At 34.8% G+C, this 17,860-nt stretch overlaps 1 protein-coding gene across 3 annotated transcripts in view; it reads right to left on the bottom strand.

Moving 5' to 3' along the window:
* LOC121858341 (importin subunit alpha-4-like) overlaps positions 1 to 17,860 on the bottom strand; it is a 31,250-nt gene that overhangs the window by 5,234 nt on the left and 8,156 nt on the right. For 2 of the 3 annotated variants that reach the window (XM_042354743.1, XM_042354745.1), the window contains exons 3-10: positions 16,988 to 17,192; positions 15,793 to 15,971; positions 14,121 to 14,347; positions 8,553 to 8,678; positions 8,195 to 8,329; positions 5,427 to 5,603; positions 1,049 to 1,211; positions 847 to 938 (exon numbers count right to left, since the gene is read on the bottom strand). In XM_042354743.1, the coding sequence (XP_042210677.1) occupies positions 847 to 938; positions 1,049 to 1,211; positions 5,427 to 5,603; positions 8,195 to 8,329; positions 8,553 to 8,678; positions 14,121 to 14,347; positions 15,793 to 15,971; positions 16,988 to 17,192 (1,304 nt within the window). The remainder of the gene's footprint in view (positions 1 to 846; positions 939 to 1,048; positions 1,212 to 5,426; positions 5,604 to 8,194; positions 8,330 to 8,552; positions 8,679 to 14,120; positions 14,348 to 15,792; positions 15,972 to 16,987; positions 17,193 to 17,860) is intronic. The other variant, XM_042354744.1, reaches the window with a different exon arrangement.

Raw genomic sequence — 17,860 nt, forward strand, 5'->3', positions numbered from 1 at the left:
AGTAAGAAAAGAAACAGAAAAAAGGCTAAGACAACGAGTATATAAAACCACACACTTACCACTATCCTTAACTTGAATAACTAAGCACACAAAGAGACTTTTGCATCCACACTAATAACAATGCTTCAAATCAATTCATTCCTTATCTACAATTGCTCAATCCCCTAGGGTGTGCACTGTGCCCCTAATTGGGTTAGCCATGACAGCAGAGTCTCTAGAGTCTAGAGCACCCATCACTACAGATCTCCTTTGTTCTCTTATTTCCTGCTCTGTTCTCTCCATAATTTATTGATTTATCTTTCCCTATCATGAATTAGGTGGTCCTCTCACTAAATACGTGTACAATGAAAGACAAAAGTCGTGTCATGAAATTTGGTGAAAACATATGCCGTAGGGCTAAACTTTTGGTGCGCTCTGCCTTGTGGTAGGGACCTCTCATAATGTTTCACGAGTTATATTTAGTCTTCGGACAAAACCGCTACACAACTTTTGTCTTTGATTGTACATATTACAACGCCACTTTATATCCTCTTAACATCCTGTCATCTGGTATCTTTCTCATATGTTCAAACCATCTCAGAAATCCTCTCCTTACTATGCCAAGTGAATTGAGTTATCTTCTTGTACACATTATCACTATCATGTATAAGCCCATACTTTTTTATGGCAGTTAAAAGAATGATGGGAATGTCTGTGTTGGTCTTCATTTAGGCCATCCTGCATCATGCAGGAAATAGCTTGCAAAAGTGAAAAATATAGACATAACATTGGCATTATAACATACATGCATGTCAAGTGTTAGTTATGTAGAGGATGATATTAACTCACCCAAGTTATAATACTTACATCTTCTGAGAAATATCTCTCAATAATGCTATATGCCAACTTGTATATCTCTACATTTTCGTGGTTCTGGAGGAATTCAATCTTATCTAGACCTGCAACAAAGAAGATATATTTTATTGTATAGGGCCTGAAAATAGCTCACAATGTCATATAATTTCATAAATATTTTAGTGCAAATCACTTCTAAATAATGGATGCTTACCACCACATTCCTCTATCATATTTGCCACCAATTCAACATCTTCTCCTGCTCGGTTGAGGATGTTGGAAATGCCATCAAGCACTACCTGAATGACCTGGGTATCCTTACAGGTCAATAAGTTGCAGAATGGATGAATTACACCTTCACTTACAAGATATGCAACCTGAAATTAAAATTCAGTGTAAAATTCACATACACTACATTCTGTTAATATTTAAGGACTTCTTCTCTGCCATGGGATGCAGACAGTCCCTACTAGCATAACATGATGAGGACAACAGCACAGATATGTTATAAATATTAAGAAAATGCAGGATGTGAGACCTAACAGCCTGCCATTATATATCTTATACGTCTTTTATATTTTTTGGAGGAAGCAGTCAAGGTAAAAAAAAAAAATTCTTAATAATAATGGAGGTGCACTACGGGAATGTTCTTTTGCTGTTCGATCCTTTTCCTATACAGCACCCAAATTGTATAATTGATTGCCTGCATCCATAAAGCAGCTGACTTCTGTGGAGGCCTTTAACAAACAAATTAGACTTTTTTATAATCCTGAACAGGGTACAGTGATGGAGTATTAGAGGGTTTACGAAGTATTAAAATTTAAGGGTACTCTGTATATGAATGATCTAAGTCGAACTGTCACTTCTGGTGATCTTTTACTGTAGTACATACAGAATTTCGTTTTATTCTTTAGTCTTTGACTTTGTAGCTGTAGTATTTTGAGCACTAGTGAAATTCTTCAGAAGAACTAGTACTTTTGAAAAACAAAAGATCAGCTTCTATTATTACTATTATGAAACTTCCGTGACATTTTATAAGCAAAAAACGAAAACTCAATCTAAAGGACACGAATAAACAAATAAATACTTCACTACACCTTCGGCACAACTGTCAAACATGTCACTTCCCTTCCCTCCCTCCCTCTCCCCCATCTTCCCAGCCAGGGCTTGGTGGTTATAGGCTTACAGTTTTTATCTTATATAATATCATAGACTAAAGTTAGGAGAATATAATTTGCATTGCTAGAATCCTTGCAAGACAGCGAATAATTTGAATATAAACGTCATATATTTTGCACACGTGATAAATTTTTTAGCCATTTGTAATAAGTTTCCTAATTAAAACTAAAATTTGTATGTCTAATGTGAACTATAGCATTTTCATATTCAAATTAATCACTATCCTAAAAGAATTCCAGCAATGTAAATTATATTCTCCCCTGTCACTTCTGTGACATTTTATAAACAAAACCTTAATCTAAAGGACATAAATAAACATATGAATACTTCACTAGACCTTCGGCCCCAACTGTCAAACGTGTCACTGCTGTCACCCCCACACCATCTTCCCAGACAGGGTTGGGTGGTTATAGGCTTACAGATTTTATCTTATATAATATCACAGACTAAAGTTAGAATATAATCTGTATTGCTAGAATCCTTGCAAGACAGCGAATAATTTGAATGTAAACGTCATATAGTTTGCACAGGATAAATTTTTTTTTAGCCCTTTGTAATAAAATTAATTACTGTAGAACATGACAGTTCAGTGACATTTTATAAGAGAAAAACTTAAAGACACTCTTAAGGGCAAATAAGTAAATAAGCACTAGACCTTGGCATCAACTGTCAAACATATCACCTCACCCCCCCCCTCCCCAATCTTCACATCAGCTGATAGCTAGTAAACAGACCATTTCACATTCCATAATTTTAGCTGTGTTGATTTATGAGTGTTTGTTTTAACATAATACTACAAAAAACAATGTTTTGTTTATTCTAGGAGATGGGCTGAGGTGCATCTGGGTAGACTCTTAATCTTTTTAGTATTTTGTTTCTCTCAAGTGCCAAACTAAATTATTCCATTGAAACAACACTTTGATTTAGTGCGAATTCGGTTTAAAGCGACCCCTCTTGTAACATATCTTGTGTTTTATCGACATTCTACTGTATTGTATTGTTTTTGTAAGATGTTATATTTATTCCTCAAGTTTATGTATTAAATATGTGTATCCATCTGTCTATGTAATAAGCAACGGACCACAATGTTTTCTGGTAGATGTTGCCATCTATTGATTAAGGACGAAAAGGTGATGGGGTCTGCAAAGCACTGCCATACTGGACAATCTTACTGACCATTTTGGATGAATTGAAGGTTTTGTTAATACTTTGACTCAGTCATTCGAAATTTGGTGTTGGGTTAACCACCCGGTAAAAGTCAGTCATATTGTGGACAGTATGGATGCTGGGTGTGGGTCTCACTTCTCCTCCATAGTGATGAGTACATTGTTATTTGCATTGTGTGAACTGTCTTCACTTGTATTATAGTGTTCCTGCTCCATTAGGTTCAGCACTGAATATTGTAACTGATTTAATTATAGGATATTTCAAATGAATAATGGTGTTATGTTTTGGTCAATGGAAAAATTTTCATAATGAGCAGACCTTCAAATCTGTTTTGTCAATAGTTTAACTTAATTAAAATAAGTTATTATACTCTTTACCTTTGCTTTACCCATACAGTATTTGAGACTGATCAGTCTTTGAAAACATTCCACAGTAAATAGTTACAGGGGGCCCGCCAAGTTCGCGGATTTTTATTCCGCAGTCCTCTATTATTCTTGAATGACGCCCTGGATCTACCCAAGAATGACTGTGGGTAGTTTTAAAGTTGCCGGCATTTTCACGACTGGGACAGGGAGCCATTCGTTCTACAGACAGTAATTTCCTTTAACTGTTTTGTAAATATGTGTGCGTGTGTGTGTGTGTAAACACACACACACAAAACACGTACAAATAAATAACTAATGGAAAATACTGTCACAAATAATCAAAAACAAATTGATTAAAAATGTGAGTCTACCCTCAGGTCTGTGCTTTATTACTTTATGAGTAAAGCATGAACTTGAGGGTAGACTGCCACATATTTAATAAATTTGTTTCTGATTATTTGTGAGAGAATTTTCTCATTATTATTATTATTATTTGTCAGTTTTGTGAGTGTGTCTACACACACACACACACATATATACATTATACAGGCAAAATAAATAATTGTCCTCAGGGCAAACACATAAAAGGGAATATACATTTCTTTGTACACAAGTAAAAATCTGCCCCCCCCTAACCTAACCCACGCAAATTTCAGGGGGCCCCCTGTATTTTAGGAGTGAATCCAAAAGAAGAATGAGTAAATGTAGTAGGCAGCTATCAAACAGGGAGGTACTACCGCCTGGGAAGATATTGGAAGCATAATGTGTTGTGTAATGGTAGACTCTACTGCCATATAGCATCACAAAAATTGAGACTAAGTCCCAGGTTGCTGATCTGATTTTCTGCCTCATTTACACACAATTGCAGGGTCTCAATTGTTTCTCTTACTTTGAGAACACAACATACATATATCATTTCTCACTATTGATCTTTTTTAATTTTTTTTTATTTCTTTATGGTTCTTCATTATTATTAGTATTATCGGTTTGGTTATTATTATTATTATTATTGTTGTTATTATTATTTGATTTCTTTTTTTATTATAAATTTTATTTACTATGAACTAATTATAATTAAATTTTCGTCCCCCAGGCCCCAATGTGGGTCAGTGATCTGTGCCCGGGTGGGCTAATCCCCATAATAATATTAATAATATTAATAATAATAATAATAATAATAATAATAATAATAATAATAATAATAATAAAAAAAAGCAAAAAAAAAAGCAAAAGCGAGACACACTTATGTCTCTCCCTTCGACTTGATAAAATATCATTCAAAATACTTCTAAAGGTCATGTAATATTCAATATAAAAGAAATTTGATTAAACAATAAAAAAATATTGTGCTGTAGTACAAATTCTACATGTGTGAAACTGCAGAGAACGGCACTTGACAAGATGGTGCATTCCTGTACTATCCCTGTCAGCAAAAATGGCTCTAACATTTTTAATACTGTATACTGTATGCCATATTGTTTAAATGTTTTTGTACAGTACTATATATAGATTTATATATTTCATTTTGTGTTTAGTGAAATATTGGAGGTAGACAAAATTTATTATTAACCCCCATTTTTTTATATCTAGAATCTTCTTGATGATTTTATGTTAATGTACATTTATTCTGGATCTCGAAACTTGTTCCACGTTTTTTAGATTCCAGTAATGCAAATATCCATAACTCAATGCTAGTGAAAAAATCAATCCAAGAACTTGAAAATAAAATTAGGCAAATATATGAAAGTATATGAGGAGGGCAATGAGATTGTATTATTCTACACGGGATGGTTACTACAGGAGTACAAAGCTGGATGGTACACAAGTGGAAAGCAGTATGTATTGGGGAATGTATGTCAACATTGTCCATTTTGTACAAACCTGCTGTTTACTACCCGAGATGGTAAGGTTACTGATGGCCCATGCTGCCTCCTTCTGAGTTTGAAATTCTCCTTTCGTTAGCTGTGTTATTATCATGGGGATGAGACCAGCATCAATTACTGCCTGTACCTGCTGCTTGTTCCCTGCTGTGATGTTACTCAGGAACCAAACTGCTTCCTGTCAGGTCAATATAAAAGAGAAGCTAAAATTACTGTACTTTACAATGAGAATTTTCTGGTTCTCACAGCACCTACGTACTGCAGAGAGGAAAAAAAATAAAATAAAATATACTGTGTGTATATATATATATATATATATATATATATATATATATATATATATATATATATATATATATATATATATATATATATATATATATATATATATATATATATATATATATATATATATATATATATATATATATATATATATATATATATATATATATATATATGTACATACATACACACAGTGGTCCCTCGGATAATGAACACAATTCGTTCCAGAAGGTCGTTCATTAACCGAAAATTTCGTTAACCGAAACCTTTGTTTCAATGGGATTTTGGGTAATTGGTTCCAGCTCACCGAAAAATACATACAAACTAAAAATAAATGCAGTAAAGTACACTTACTTTGAGGTGTGCATGTAGAAGGCTCCTGGTTGAAGATGATAATGGGAATTAGAAGTGGGGGTGGAGGAGAAGGGAGAAGAGAAGGCAGTGGGGTGGAAGAGAAGTCACCCCATGCTTCATGCAGCCATTTCACCCATAAAATTTTAAGTTCAGTTGGTGTAATTCAAGATTATTTTCTTTAAATCAACACTGTACTGCATTATATATTGTCAATATGTAAAATAAATTTCAGAATGATCAATAATTGTGCTGTAAAAACGTAAAAATAGTTTATGTTCAAGAGAGTCTCAAGCAAGATGCTTCCTCCACTGAGCAGACACACAAACTGACGCCATTCTGGGTGAGTCAAGTGGCTGTTTGGCGCGCTAAAAACTAGTTCCCTGTACTTCAATTATGTTAAATAATTGTTAAAATGACTAAAACTTTAATATAAGACTTGGAAAATTATTGAATAATACAACCTTCTTGATATTTATTCAAATGGTAACGAATTTAAGCCCTAAAACCAATTTCTGTATTGGCGGACTAATAATACAGCTGGTGAGCAGGCGAAAGCAGGCGAAAACATGTTGGGAAAAATTCGTAAGGAATTCATTAACCAAATTTTTTTCGTTAACCGAGGTGATCACTGTACAGTACATTATGTGTACCACGTGTGTTCAATGATTACCTTTGTGAGGATCACTTTCGGTGTACAGATAATTTGGCTTATAGATAACCTCCTGGAACAGAATCCATCCATAACCAGAAGTGTCTGTATAAATAATATCTCCATTAGCCGGAATCCCTCAAACCCGGAATTGAAATTTCTCTTGGAAAATCATTCCCAAAGCTGGAATTTTCTGGTTTTGGTAACGATTTTTCAAGGGAAAATTCCAGGGAAGAGGGATTTTTGTTCCGGGTTTGAGATGAAAATCAGGGTCATTTTCCGTACATTCTGAGAAAAATTTTCCGGTACCCAGAAAATTTCGGGGATGGGGGATATTTTTCTGAGTTCGAGTGATAATGTAATACGAAATTTCTGGAACTTCCAAGAATATTTTTCTGTTACCCAGAAAATTCCGGGGATGAGGGAATTTCTCTGACTTTGCGAGAAGAAATAATGCATCATTCTGGAACTTCCGAGAATATTTTTCCGTTACCCAGAAAATTCTGGGGATGAGAGAATTTTTCCAGCTGAGAGTCGTCTCATTCCCGGAAATCTCTCATTCCCAGAAGTGCTCCACACCAATTGTTCCGGCTAAAGGAGAGATCACTGTACTTGTGTATATCAAAACATAGTAGACTGGAAAGACAAAATGCTGAAACTTCCAAGCTGGAAAAACAGTCATCATCAAGTATCTAATTGGGTTACGTTCCAGGACCCTGTTCATAAGTCGATCTGTTCGTAAGTCGAAAGTGTTAATTCCATAGGTAAAGTTAGTTTAAGCACAACCCTGCCCATAAAACAAAAAGCAAAACAAAAAAATACAGTACCTGTAATATCCCATACGTAACAAATAATGTAAATACTGTAAATAAATTGACATTAATCAATATAAAGTAATGTGAAAAATGAGATTTTAGTGCCAAATTTTTGTGATGAATATACAGATTGGGATCCTATTTGTAAGTGCGGGTGTTCATGGGTCAGGCGTTCATAACTCGGGCACTGCCTGTAGTTGAAAGCAGTGAAGCAGACAATGAAGTAAGTATCAAGTTAAACTTGGAAACAACATACCATGGTTCACTGACATGTTAAACACTGAGAAGGGAATACAAGCTTTTAGCTCTCTGAAGGCCAAAATATACAAGCAACTTATTTGGCTTACTTTGAATCTATATGTGGTCTACTTTCAATCAAAGGTTCATTTAGACTTCATTGAGAAATTGACTTTGCTTGTCAGCATTCCATTTCAGTTAATCTAACCACTTATGCACAAACGTCCCCCTCTGTGCTCCATAAACTCATCTGGCATTAGCCAAACAAACAAAATATTAAAAGTGGTGTCCCTGTAGTGAAGGGGTTACGTTAACAGAATGAATTTTATATAAATTATAAGGTGTATAATGATTTCTTTGTATTAATCACATGAATTTAATACAAATTACAAAGTTTACTGATTTTTTAGTACAGTATTAATCACAAACCTTATTAATTTTCTCCTTCTGGTGTGAGAGGAGAGCTGGGAAGTGAAACAGTGCACCACAGTTGAGGACTACTTGCGTCTGATCATCAGTGCCAGTCACAATATTACCCACGGCTCTCAAGGCTGCTGTTTGGACCTGTTCATGGGAATATACAGTAATTATTTTGAAGGATTTAATGCAGTTCATTTCGTATGATCACTATCAGCACTAACTAAAAAATAATACTGTAAATATAAACAAACGACAATATCCACATAATTATGAACACAAACTAACTTAAATACATGTATAAATTTTTTTTCTCAACTTTAACTTCAGAAGAATCTAGATGACTGACTCAAAAACATAAGAGACATACCTTAACCTCTTTATGAGATAGAAGTGGTATAAGCTTAGGCACAACACCACTGTCTATAACCAACTGAATATTATTGTTACCCCCATCAGTCAGGTAGCTCAGTGCCCAAACTGTGTCCACCAGAATCTGATGAAGGATACAAGTTGATTACATTCCATGAAAAAACAAAAACTGGTCACAGTAGTCAACATCAACATGAGTTTATTATTATTAAAACTACAGACACCAACATTCCAATTTTTGTTTTTTTGGTTTTTTTAATAAAGGGGTCCTCATTATACATTGGGGCTGTGTTCCAGAGAAAAGTGACTTATAATGAAACATTTAATAATGAGGAATTTTTCCCAGTATAGGCATTTCAACATGTACAGTAATACCCCCTTGAAACCTCAGGATGCATTCTTTGAGAGAGAGGTTTCAGCAAATCATCTTACAATGGAGTGATCAATGGAGATATATTACTAACAATGCTATCTGTTACATGCACTCGGCACTGGCAGAGCTCAGTGGAGGCTATGACAGTTTACAGCACGGGCACTGCATTTAAACTTAGAAATCAGCGTGGCCTCTTGGACTTTCCCACTGGCTAATGGATTATTTACATCTCATTGAGGGATTATCAGACACTCAGTTTCAACGGAATTTTGGCTATAATGTACATGGTTTTAGCAAATTAGTTGGTTGTCCCGAGGGTTTACTGTATCCAAATTACTTACATTTACAGTAGAAGTCCAAAAATCTGGACTGCTTGGGGATTGGGTCGGTCCGGATTTTCGGATTTTCCGGATTCTCAGGCAGTACTTTTAAAATTCAAATTTAAGGAAGAATAAAGAAGAGATGAACAGGTACATTTTGATAGTTTATTCATTAGCAAATATAGCATGCTTCATTTATCAAAACGAGCAGTTTTAATGAAAAAGCTGTGAATTCTAAATTTTATTCTTTGCCTTTTATATATCATAAATTGTAGACATTCGAATGTCGTATGTTTCCATTAGAACAGTATTGCTCACACCACGTTCTAGTTTCTTAATTATTTCAAGTTTGTCACTCAATTTCAACGTGTTCTTCTTTCTCTTCACACAACGAAGTTTATCTACTTTAGGAGCCATTATTATGGGCTTGTACAGTACTCTGTAAATGGAAAGAGTAGGACTCAAAATATTGTTATATTACAATGGTATTCTATTCATACTGTGCTTGATATAATGCATTCACGGAAATGTAATATTTTTGCTGAACGTACGTATTACAGTGGAAAGTGGGATAAAATCGTAACGAAAACAATGACTTTCGCTTTCTTTCGTTCAAAAGATGTTACCGTAATAGCTTTTCGAATGGTTTTCAGTTCAAAAACTGTTGTATTACAATAATATTCTATCCTAATTGACTTGAATAAATACTACGGTACCATATTTCTGAATATTTTCATTAAAATCCATCAAAATCATTTTCCTTGTCATCGTCTGCAGCACCAAACAGCTTCTCCCAGTCCTCTCTTTGAACAGGGCTAGAGGGTACGTGTTTTTCGAATCGTTTTCTGTTAGAAAACTATTACATCACACGTATATTTTACCTAAACTGTGCCTGAATGAATATATTCTCGGAAATAAATAGTAGTTTTGCAGAAACGTGACGTATTTCAATGTAAAATAGGATAAAATACATGACAAAAACAAAAGACTTTACCTAAGCTTCCGATGTTCTTGAGATGTTACTCGTTTTTTTAATAGTTCTCGGTTAAAATTCTGTTATATTACAATGATATTCTATTCATACTGTGTTTGATATAATACATTCACGGAAACGTAATATTTTTCCTGAAATTACATACGTATTACAGTGGAAAGTGGGATAAAATCGTGACAAAAACAATGACTTTCGCTTTCTTTCGTTCAAAAGATGTTACCGTAATCGCATTTCGAATGGTTTAGTTAAAAAACTGTTGTAGTTCAATAATATTCCCTCCTAATTGACTTGAATAAATACAGTGACCTCGTTTAACGAACGCCTCAGTTAACGAAATTTCGGTTAACGAACTGCCTTCCATAAGGATCTTCAATTCGGTTAACAAACAAAAATTCGGTTAACGAATTTCTTACGAACCGACTTCAACATGTTTTCGCTTGCACTGGCCGGGCAACCAGCTTTAGTATCAGTCCGCCAATACATTAATCGGTTCTAGGACTTAAATTCCTAACTATTTTAGTAAATATCAAGAAGTTTATTCTATTCAATAATTTTAAAAGTTTAATATTCAATTTTTTAGTCATTTTAACAATTATTGAACATAATTGAAGGTAAAGTGACTAGTTTAAAGCGCAGCATCCAGCCTCTTAACACAGCAAACAGGTGTTAGTCTCTCTGTTTTCACTGGAGGTAACATCTTGCTTGAGAATCTCTTCAACTAAACGCTTTTTTCTGTGTTTCCAAGCAAATTATTGGTCATTTTGAAATATATTTTACATATTGGCAATATATAATGCAGTACAGTGTTGATTTAAAGAAAATAATCTTGAAATACACCAAGAGAACTAAAATTTTATGGGTGAAATGGTGCCATGGGGTGACTTCTCTTCCACCCCAATGCCTTCTCTTCTTCCTTCTCCTCCACCCCCATTGTAATTCCCATCATCATCATCATCATCCAGGAGCCTTCTACATACACACCTCAAAGTAAGTGAACTTTTCTACCATTTTTGTTAAATTTAGGAAATTTTCGGTGAGCTGGAACCAATTACCCAAAAACCCATTGAAACAATGGTTTCGGTTAACGAACTTTTCGGTTAACGAACGACCTTCTGGAACGGATTGAGTTCGTTAACCGAGGGGTCACTGTACTTGAATGGAAATATACAATATTTTTGTTGAAACTACCCGCGTTTCAGTGTAAAGTGTCGTAATAATAAATGGTAAACAATTTGCCTTCAGCACTTGTGTTTCATGCACGGCTAGCCTCAGTTTATAGGACGTAGAGCCTTTTTACTGAAGGTTTTGTTGTTCCAATATCTTCAAAAACGTGGGTCAAACTATAAACGAGGAATATCATAAATTAACGATTTCTTGGTCAAAAAATCAGGGTCGACTGATAAACGAAGGGAGTTATAGACGAGTATATACGGTATGTTGTCACAGTTTGATTGCTCGTTTTAAAGTGGTGACCACGTGGTCGCTTGTTGTCGCTGTGGCGATCACGCATGTGCACATACACACAAAAGCTCGCTAAAAAAAAAAAATCGTTTTTGAAAAGTCCGGATTTTCGGGTGGTCCGGATTTCTGGCATCCGGATTTTTGGACTTTTACTGTACTGTATTCAGGAGCCTACATTCTTCTTGGATATAATATAAACTTTCTGATTAGTTATCTCTTTATACTCCCTCCAACTTAATGTTAATCTGCATAAAACAGTAAACCCCTGAGAACTCGGTACATATCTGGCTCTGGCCTTGCTGAATTATCGCAAATTCCAAATTATCAAGGCATTTCCCCCTTCAATAATACAACAATAAAACATTATCAGCCCAGATATGTGTAAATTACTAAATTTAAAAAAAATAGCACTTACCAGCACTGCAGGCAAAGACTGAAGCATTGTAGTAAGCGACAGAGGCATGGGGTGACACAGCAACACGGTAAGTGAAACAGCGGAATGGTAGGTGGCACAGGGAAATGGTAGGTGAGGCAGGGGAATGGTAGGTGATGCAGGTGAAGGAAGGGGGGGGGGATGCTATGTAAACAGTGCGGCACTTATGCATACTACTGTAATTTGGTCACTTATACAAAATAAAGAATAAATTTTAACAAAAATAATTGTTTTCTCTATGTATAATTCAAGTCTGAGTATGAAAATAAACACATAATTTATATCACTCAGGATATTATAGTCCACCCTAGTTAGACTGTTAACTTTAATACAGAGCAAAAGAGTAAAAATTAAAATATTCTAATGTAGCTTAGAAATAAAGAAAATATAACATAAAACAATAACATAAGAAAAATGAAGAGTATAGGTATATGTGTGTGAGGTGAATGTAAGGGAAGTAGTGAGCTGTACTGCGTGAACAACTCACCCACCTCCCTCCATTCAATGTGACGTCACGGCACACACACACACACACACACCTCAGTCAGCTGGTTGACTGCTTGGCTAGCCTGTGTGGCATTGCTTAGATGATGGTTTGAGTGTGAAAGGTGCTATTTTTTGTACATGTGCTATTGTATTTTATGACATGCTATGTATCAATCTTATTGTTTATCAAAGTAATTATAGTATTGTATAAAAAGAGGTTATATCGCTACTGGTGTCAGACACACGAATAAATGACTTGAGTTGCTTTCAGATTGCTGGACTAAATTATAATTTTTACCAAAGGGGACAAAGTTGGGGTGCCTGGAAGATTCAAATCGTTGGAATATGGATAAAATGAGATGACACTGTAAACTAAATAAAGTCTACGACATTGGATTTACTGTAATAGTGGAGACATTTTTCATACAGTGGTGCACTTTAAACCCAAAATATTGGGGTGTTACAGCACCCTCCCTTCCTGCATCCATGTACTAGGTGGACTGAGAAGGGGAGGGCGGTGTGGCACACACGAGAGAACTGACTAGCCACGGAGTGTGTGCTCTTGTACACAGCTTGGTCTAAGTCACTAAATTCTGCTGGCTTAATCCTTTTCTGCTCTTTTTTTGAGCTGCCAGGGTCCTCCAAACTTAAAGAGTGCTTCCAAATCTATCCCAATTCTTTTTTGTCATAAATTTTGCTGGACTTGATTCCAAACTCCTCACAAACCACAAGCATGGATGCCCTAGTCTTAACTCAGTCTAACACTTTATTTTTCTCCTGAAGACTCTGGGACTTGAGCTTCTTCCCTTCCTATAGCTCCCTGAAGGTGTAGCTGCCATATCAGTGATGTTTGAAGAGGTAGAGGACAAGCAGAGGACAAAGTGAGGAGAGACTGACCAAGCGTGAAGCGATGCGTAATAATCAGTTACCCACGTGGCTAATTATGCCGAGATTTTCCAGGAAAATTTTATTTAACTCTGCATTTCCCGAGTTATTTTTAATAGATTCCAAGAGTATAGCCGTGCCAAATTATATAAAATCTTGAGTTATCAAGGGTTTACTGTAATACTATATCAATAATAATAATAATAGCAATAATGATTATAATAATAATAATAATAATAATAATAATAATAATAATAATAATATCTCAAAACTGCAGTTAACTACACATAACTTTGGTAGAATAGCAAATGGTCACAGGTGACTAAGTCTTTACATTTGTCAAGTAATAACAAGAGTGATCAAGAACCGAACATAACCTACATTAACTGGTGAAGATCTTTCAGTCAAACTTAGTTTGTCATTATGAGTACTGTATTGATAGAGCTGAATGATGCATATGCCTATAAGAAATCCTGAAGATCTTTTTTAATGCAAACCTTATCATTTATTATTGACGACGATAATATCTAAGAATAACGCAAATATTAGCATTCTGTAGTAAAAAAATGCAGATTAATAAATTCTACAGTATAAAACATTTGGATGAGACTTACAGAAGTGTCTTGGTGGTGTATCAATATATTAAGAGCAGGTAAAATCTCTTTTATAGTTTGTTGAGGAGGTGGTGGTTCTTTGTTTCGGCATAGATTAACAACAACCCACGTCACGTTCCGTAAAAATCCAATGGGTATCTCTGGGTTGATGAAGCTGAGCAGTGGCTGGACGACACCCAGTGAGATGACATAATCTCTAAGTTGAGGCCCATCACCAATTATATTACCTGAGTAGTGCATAAAATATTACATCAGCCAAAATTAAAATCGGACATTTTCACATCATCAATCTCATTTTATGTATTGAAAAAATAATGCATATGCTAAACATCCTATATTTGATTCCCTAAAAACCCTCAAACTGACTAATATCTGCCAAGATGAAATAGACCCCAAGAACAACTGATTCGTTGACCCCAGAATCAATAGGTAACTTCCTATCCGTAGAGACATGGCATCTGTGTATTATCATATTCATCAATAAACATGTTACTGTATACAGTATCATAAACCAATATAAGCATGAGGTTGTTTCTTTATCAGTGGAAACACATAATTACTTATTACACGATAACTGCTCTCAGAAACCTTTTCGTGGTTCCATTTACACTGGATCTATAGTTAAAATCAAAGGTCATTATCACAGTAATGAGTCTTATTACATTTGCTCTGACTTGAAGATCAGAAGACTAAAGGTTGAGCTTCAAAGGTATCTGACCTGAGCATCAAACCACACCTTGGCAAACACTTCATGGTTCATGATTATTTACTCATTACCATAAGATTAGAACTAAAATATAACCTATAATTGAAACCTGTTGTTTTTGTTAACAACTTCTACCTACAAAAACACTTTTGTTCTTCCAGTCACACAGGGTCATCATGTCTTAATCATTAGTCGGTGTCAAAGCCAACACACAACCTCAGCTGCACTCCTTTATCAATCACAAAGCCATTGTAGAGCGAGTCAGTGACCCTACATATATTTACCATTCACCCATTCTGTTATTCCTTAAGTAAACCTACACTGACTGATAATGAGGTAAAAAATCAGAATCCAAAGAGATATTTTGCCACATCATCATATCTTCATAAGAGCTTTACCCATATCTATGTGGCCAACTATCAATGTACTCTAAACACAATTTGCATTCATATAATGTAGCCTGTGATGAAATTTGAGACCTTCTTGCTAACCATGGCCAATAAAATAAATGTTATTTTCCATTTGACTCAATGGACAGATGCAGAGCTGTAGATAGAGAGAGTTTGGTCAACTTGGTGACATGCGGGCACCATGATGTTAGTCAGCTGATTACAGCAAATGTGTTATTGTCAATTTGTAGATGAAAGATTTTATCCTCAATAGATGTAGGTGAAGCAAGGGGGTAACAATACACCTGGAGGCAACTGGATGATAACTAAATTCTCGGCCTGAAAAACGCGCTATAACAGTAGGTGTGCAGATTTTGATGGAGGCGTGACACCGTAAATCGCGATAACCAAGGGATGACTGTACAGTATAGATAAAAGTGAGTGTTCAGTGATTCTTAAGTCTTAATGTACCTTATACTATATTAATTTATTTCATTAACTCATAGTAAAATGATCAGCTGGCTTCCAAATTACCTCACACACAGAGAGTATAAATAAAGGTAAAATAAATGCTCACCTAGTGCCCAAACAGCTTGCTCACACACATTCTGGCTTGACGAGTGTAGCAGCTTGAGGAATAGAGGAACAGCACCAGCGTGGACCACTGCCTGAGTTTGCCTCGATGTACCAGATGCTATGTTTGTCAGGGCCCACGCTGCTTCAAACTGTAGTGATGGGCTGTCCGGGGAAGACATACTATTCACGTTATACTTCTGTTATCTTTTCAAGGAAAATAAACTAAATATTATAAGAAATTAAAGACAATAATTACTGTGCATTAGGAACCATAAAACAAAAGCCCCCAGGAAAATACAAGGCAACTACTACAGAGTTTGTGAAATAGAGGTGAAAATCAAACAAGTGGATGTCATCATGATCATCATTGAGGAGTAAAAGAAGAAACCTCCAAAATCTCATTGCTTTATACTGGACAAGTCTTCTTTAATCTTACTAACAAGATAAAAAAAAAAAAAAAAATGTCAAGATAGCATAGTTACATCAGAAAGATACATAGTAAATACAGTGCAGTGTACTGAACTAATTTGGTATACTTAATATTAAATTTCATTCAAAGAAACATATGTACTTTAAAATCTGTAGGTGCAGTGTACACAAAATACAATTATGCTTACAACAGAATAATAAAAGTATTGCAAGGCATCATAAAATACAGCACACTTATGAAAATGTGATATATATTGTCGTGGACTGACACAGAAAGCAAATGTATCAAGAAATACTGTACTATATTTAACTGAATCAAAATATATAGAACAAATGTACAGTACCAGAAATGTTTAAATAAATTATAAAGATACCATAGAGTACATAAAAAAAAATAATTCAAGAAATGTATCAAGAAGAACTGCACTGTACAGTATAAGAAATATTAACAGTGAAGGAATCAAGAAAAATCAAGCTTCAGCCAAAGCCAAACATTTAAGAAATTACTAAAAATTACAATGTCTAACTGAAATTTAGCAGGTGCTACATGTTAGCATTTGCTAACATGTACAGTACTGGCTACAATGCAACCTTAATAAACATAGAGTACTGTACAATCTCACAGGGGATAATTAATTATCAAAGGATGATGGGAAAATTATCAAGAATCAATAGGTTATATACAGTATACATCAAAAACTAAGAACAATTTTTTAAACTAACATTTTGTTTTTACTTGGTTAACTATAACACTTCCTTCAACTTACTTGTCAGTACCCTCTAAACATTTGACAAGTATGGGAAGGATGCCAGACTGGATCAGATCATCTATAGGTGGATTTCTATCAGATGATAGAAGTTTACGGGCTGCCTGGACTGCTGCAAGCTGAACTGCCTGGTCCTCACTGGCTGCATTTTCAACAATTAATGCCAGGTTATCTGCGGTGAGTTGTTTATCAACATCTTCATCATCTGGAAATAAAATCACATTGTTTACAGGCAGTTGACTGGAGTACTATGATATACTTCCATTCCTTATGTATGCAAATCACGGTGATTCATTAACCCAATTGGACATACTAATAACCTCTCATTCTTCATTACACCGGCCTCCATTTCTTCTGCATTACTTGGTGCTACAACAGCTCTTTGAGAGTCAGTCTAAAGAAATTTGAGCCAGCAATAGTCATGTTCTACACCAGTGGTCCCCAACCTTTTGTAGTCTCTGGGCCACAATTGTCATTGCAAATAGTGGAGGGTGCCAAAACTTTGGAACTACATAAAAGAAAAAAAATCTCATATATATATATATATATATATATATATATATATATATATATATATATATATATATATATATATATATATATATATATATATATATATATATATATATATATATATATATATATATATATATATATATATATATATATATATATATATATATATATATATATTTATTTATATATAGTTATTTGCAGTTTTACACAAGTCTGTTACCAGTTACATACTTTTTACATTTACTCTTGGATCAGTGAGAAGTCTGGCTCTTTCTCTGGGCTGGTCTGTGGTAAATGCACACATCCTGTACACGACAGACTCTGGACAAATGGAAGTTTCTCTCTCTCTCTCTCTCT

This window comes from Homarus americanus, unplaced genomic scaffold (assembly GCF_018991925.1).
Source record: "Homarus americanus isolate GMGI-L3 unplaced genomic scaffold, GMGI_Hamer_2.0 scaffold57980, whole genome shotgun sequence".
In the NCBI taxonomy this organism is placed as follows: domain Eukaryota; kingdom Metazoa; phylum Arthropoda; class Malacostraca; order Decapoda; family Nephropidae; genus Homarus; species Homarus americanus.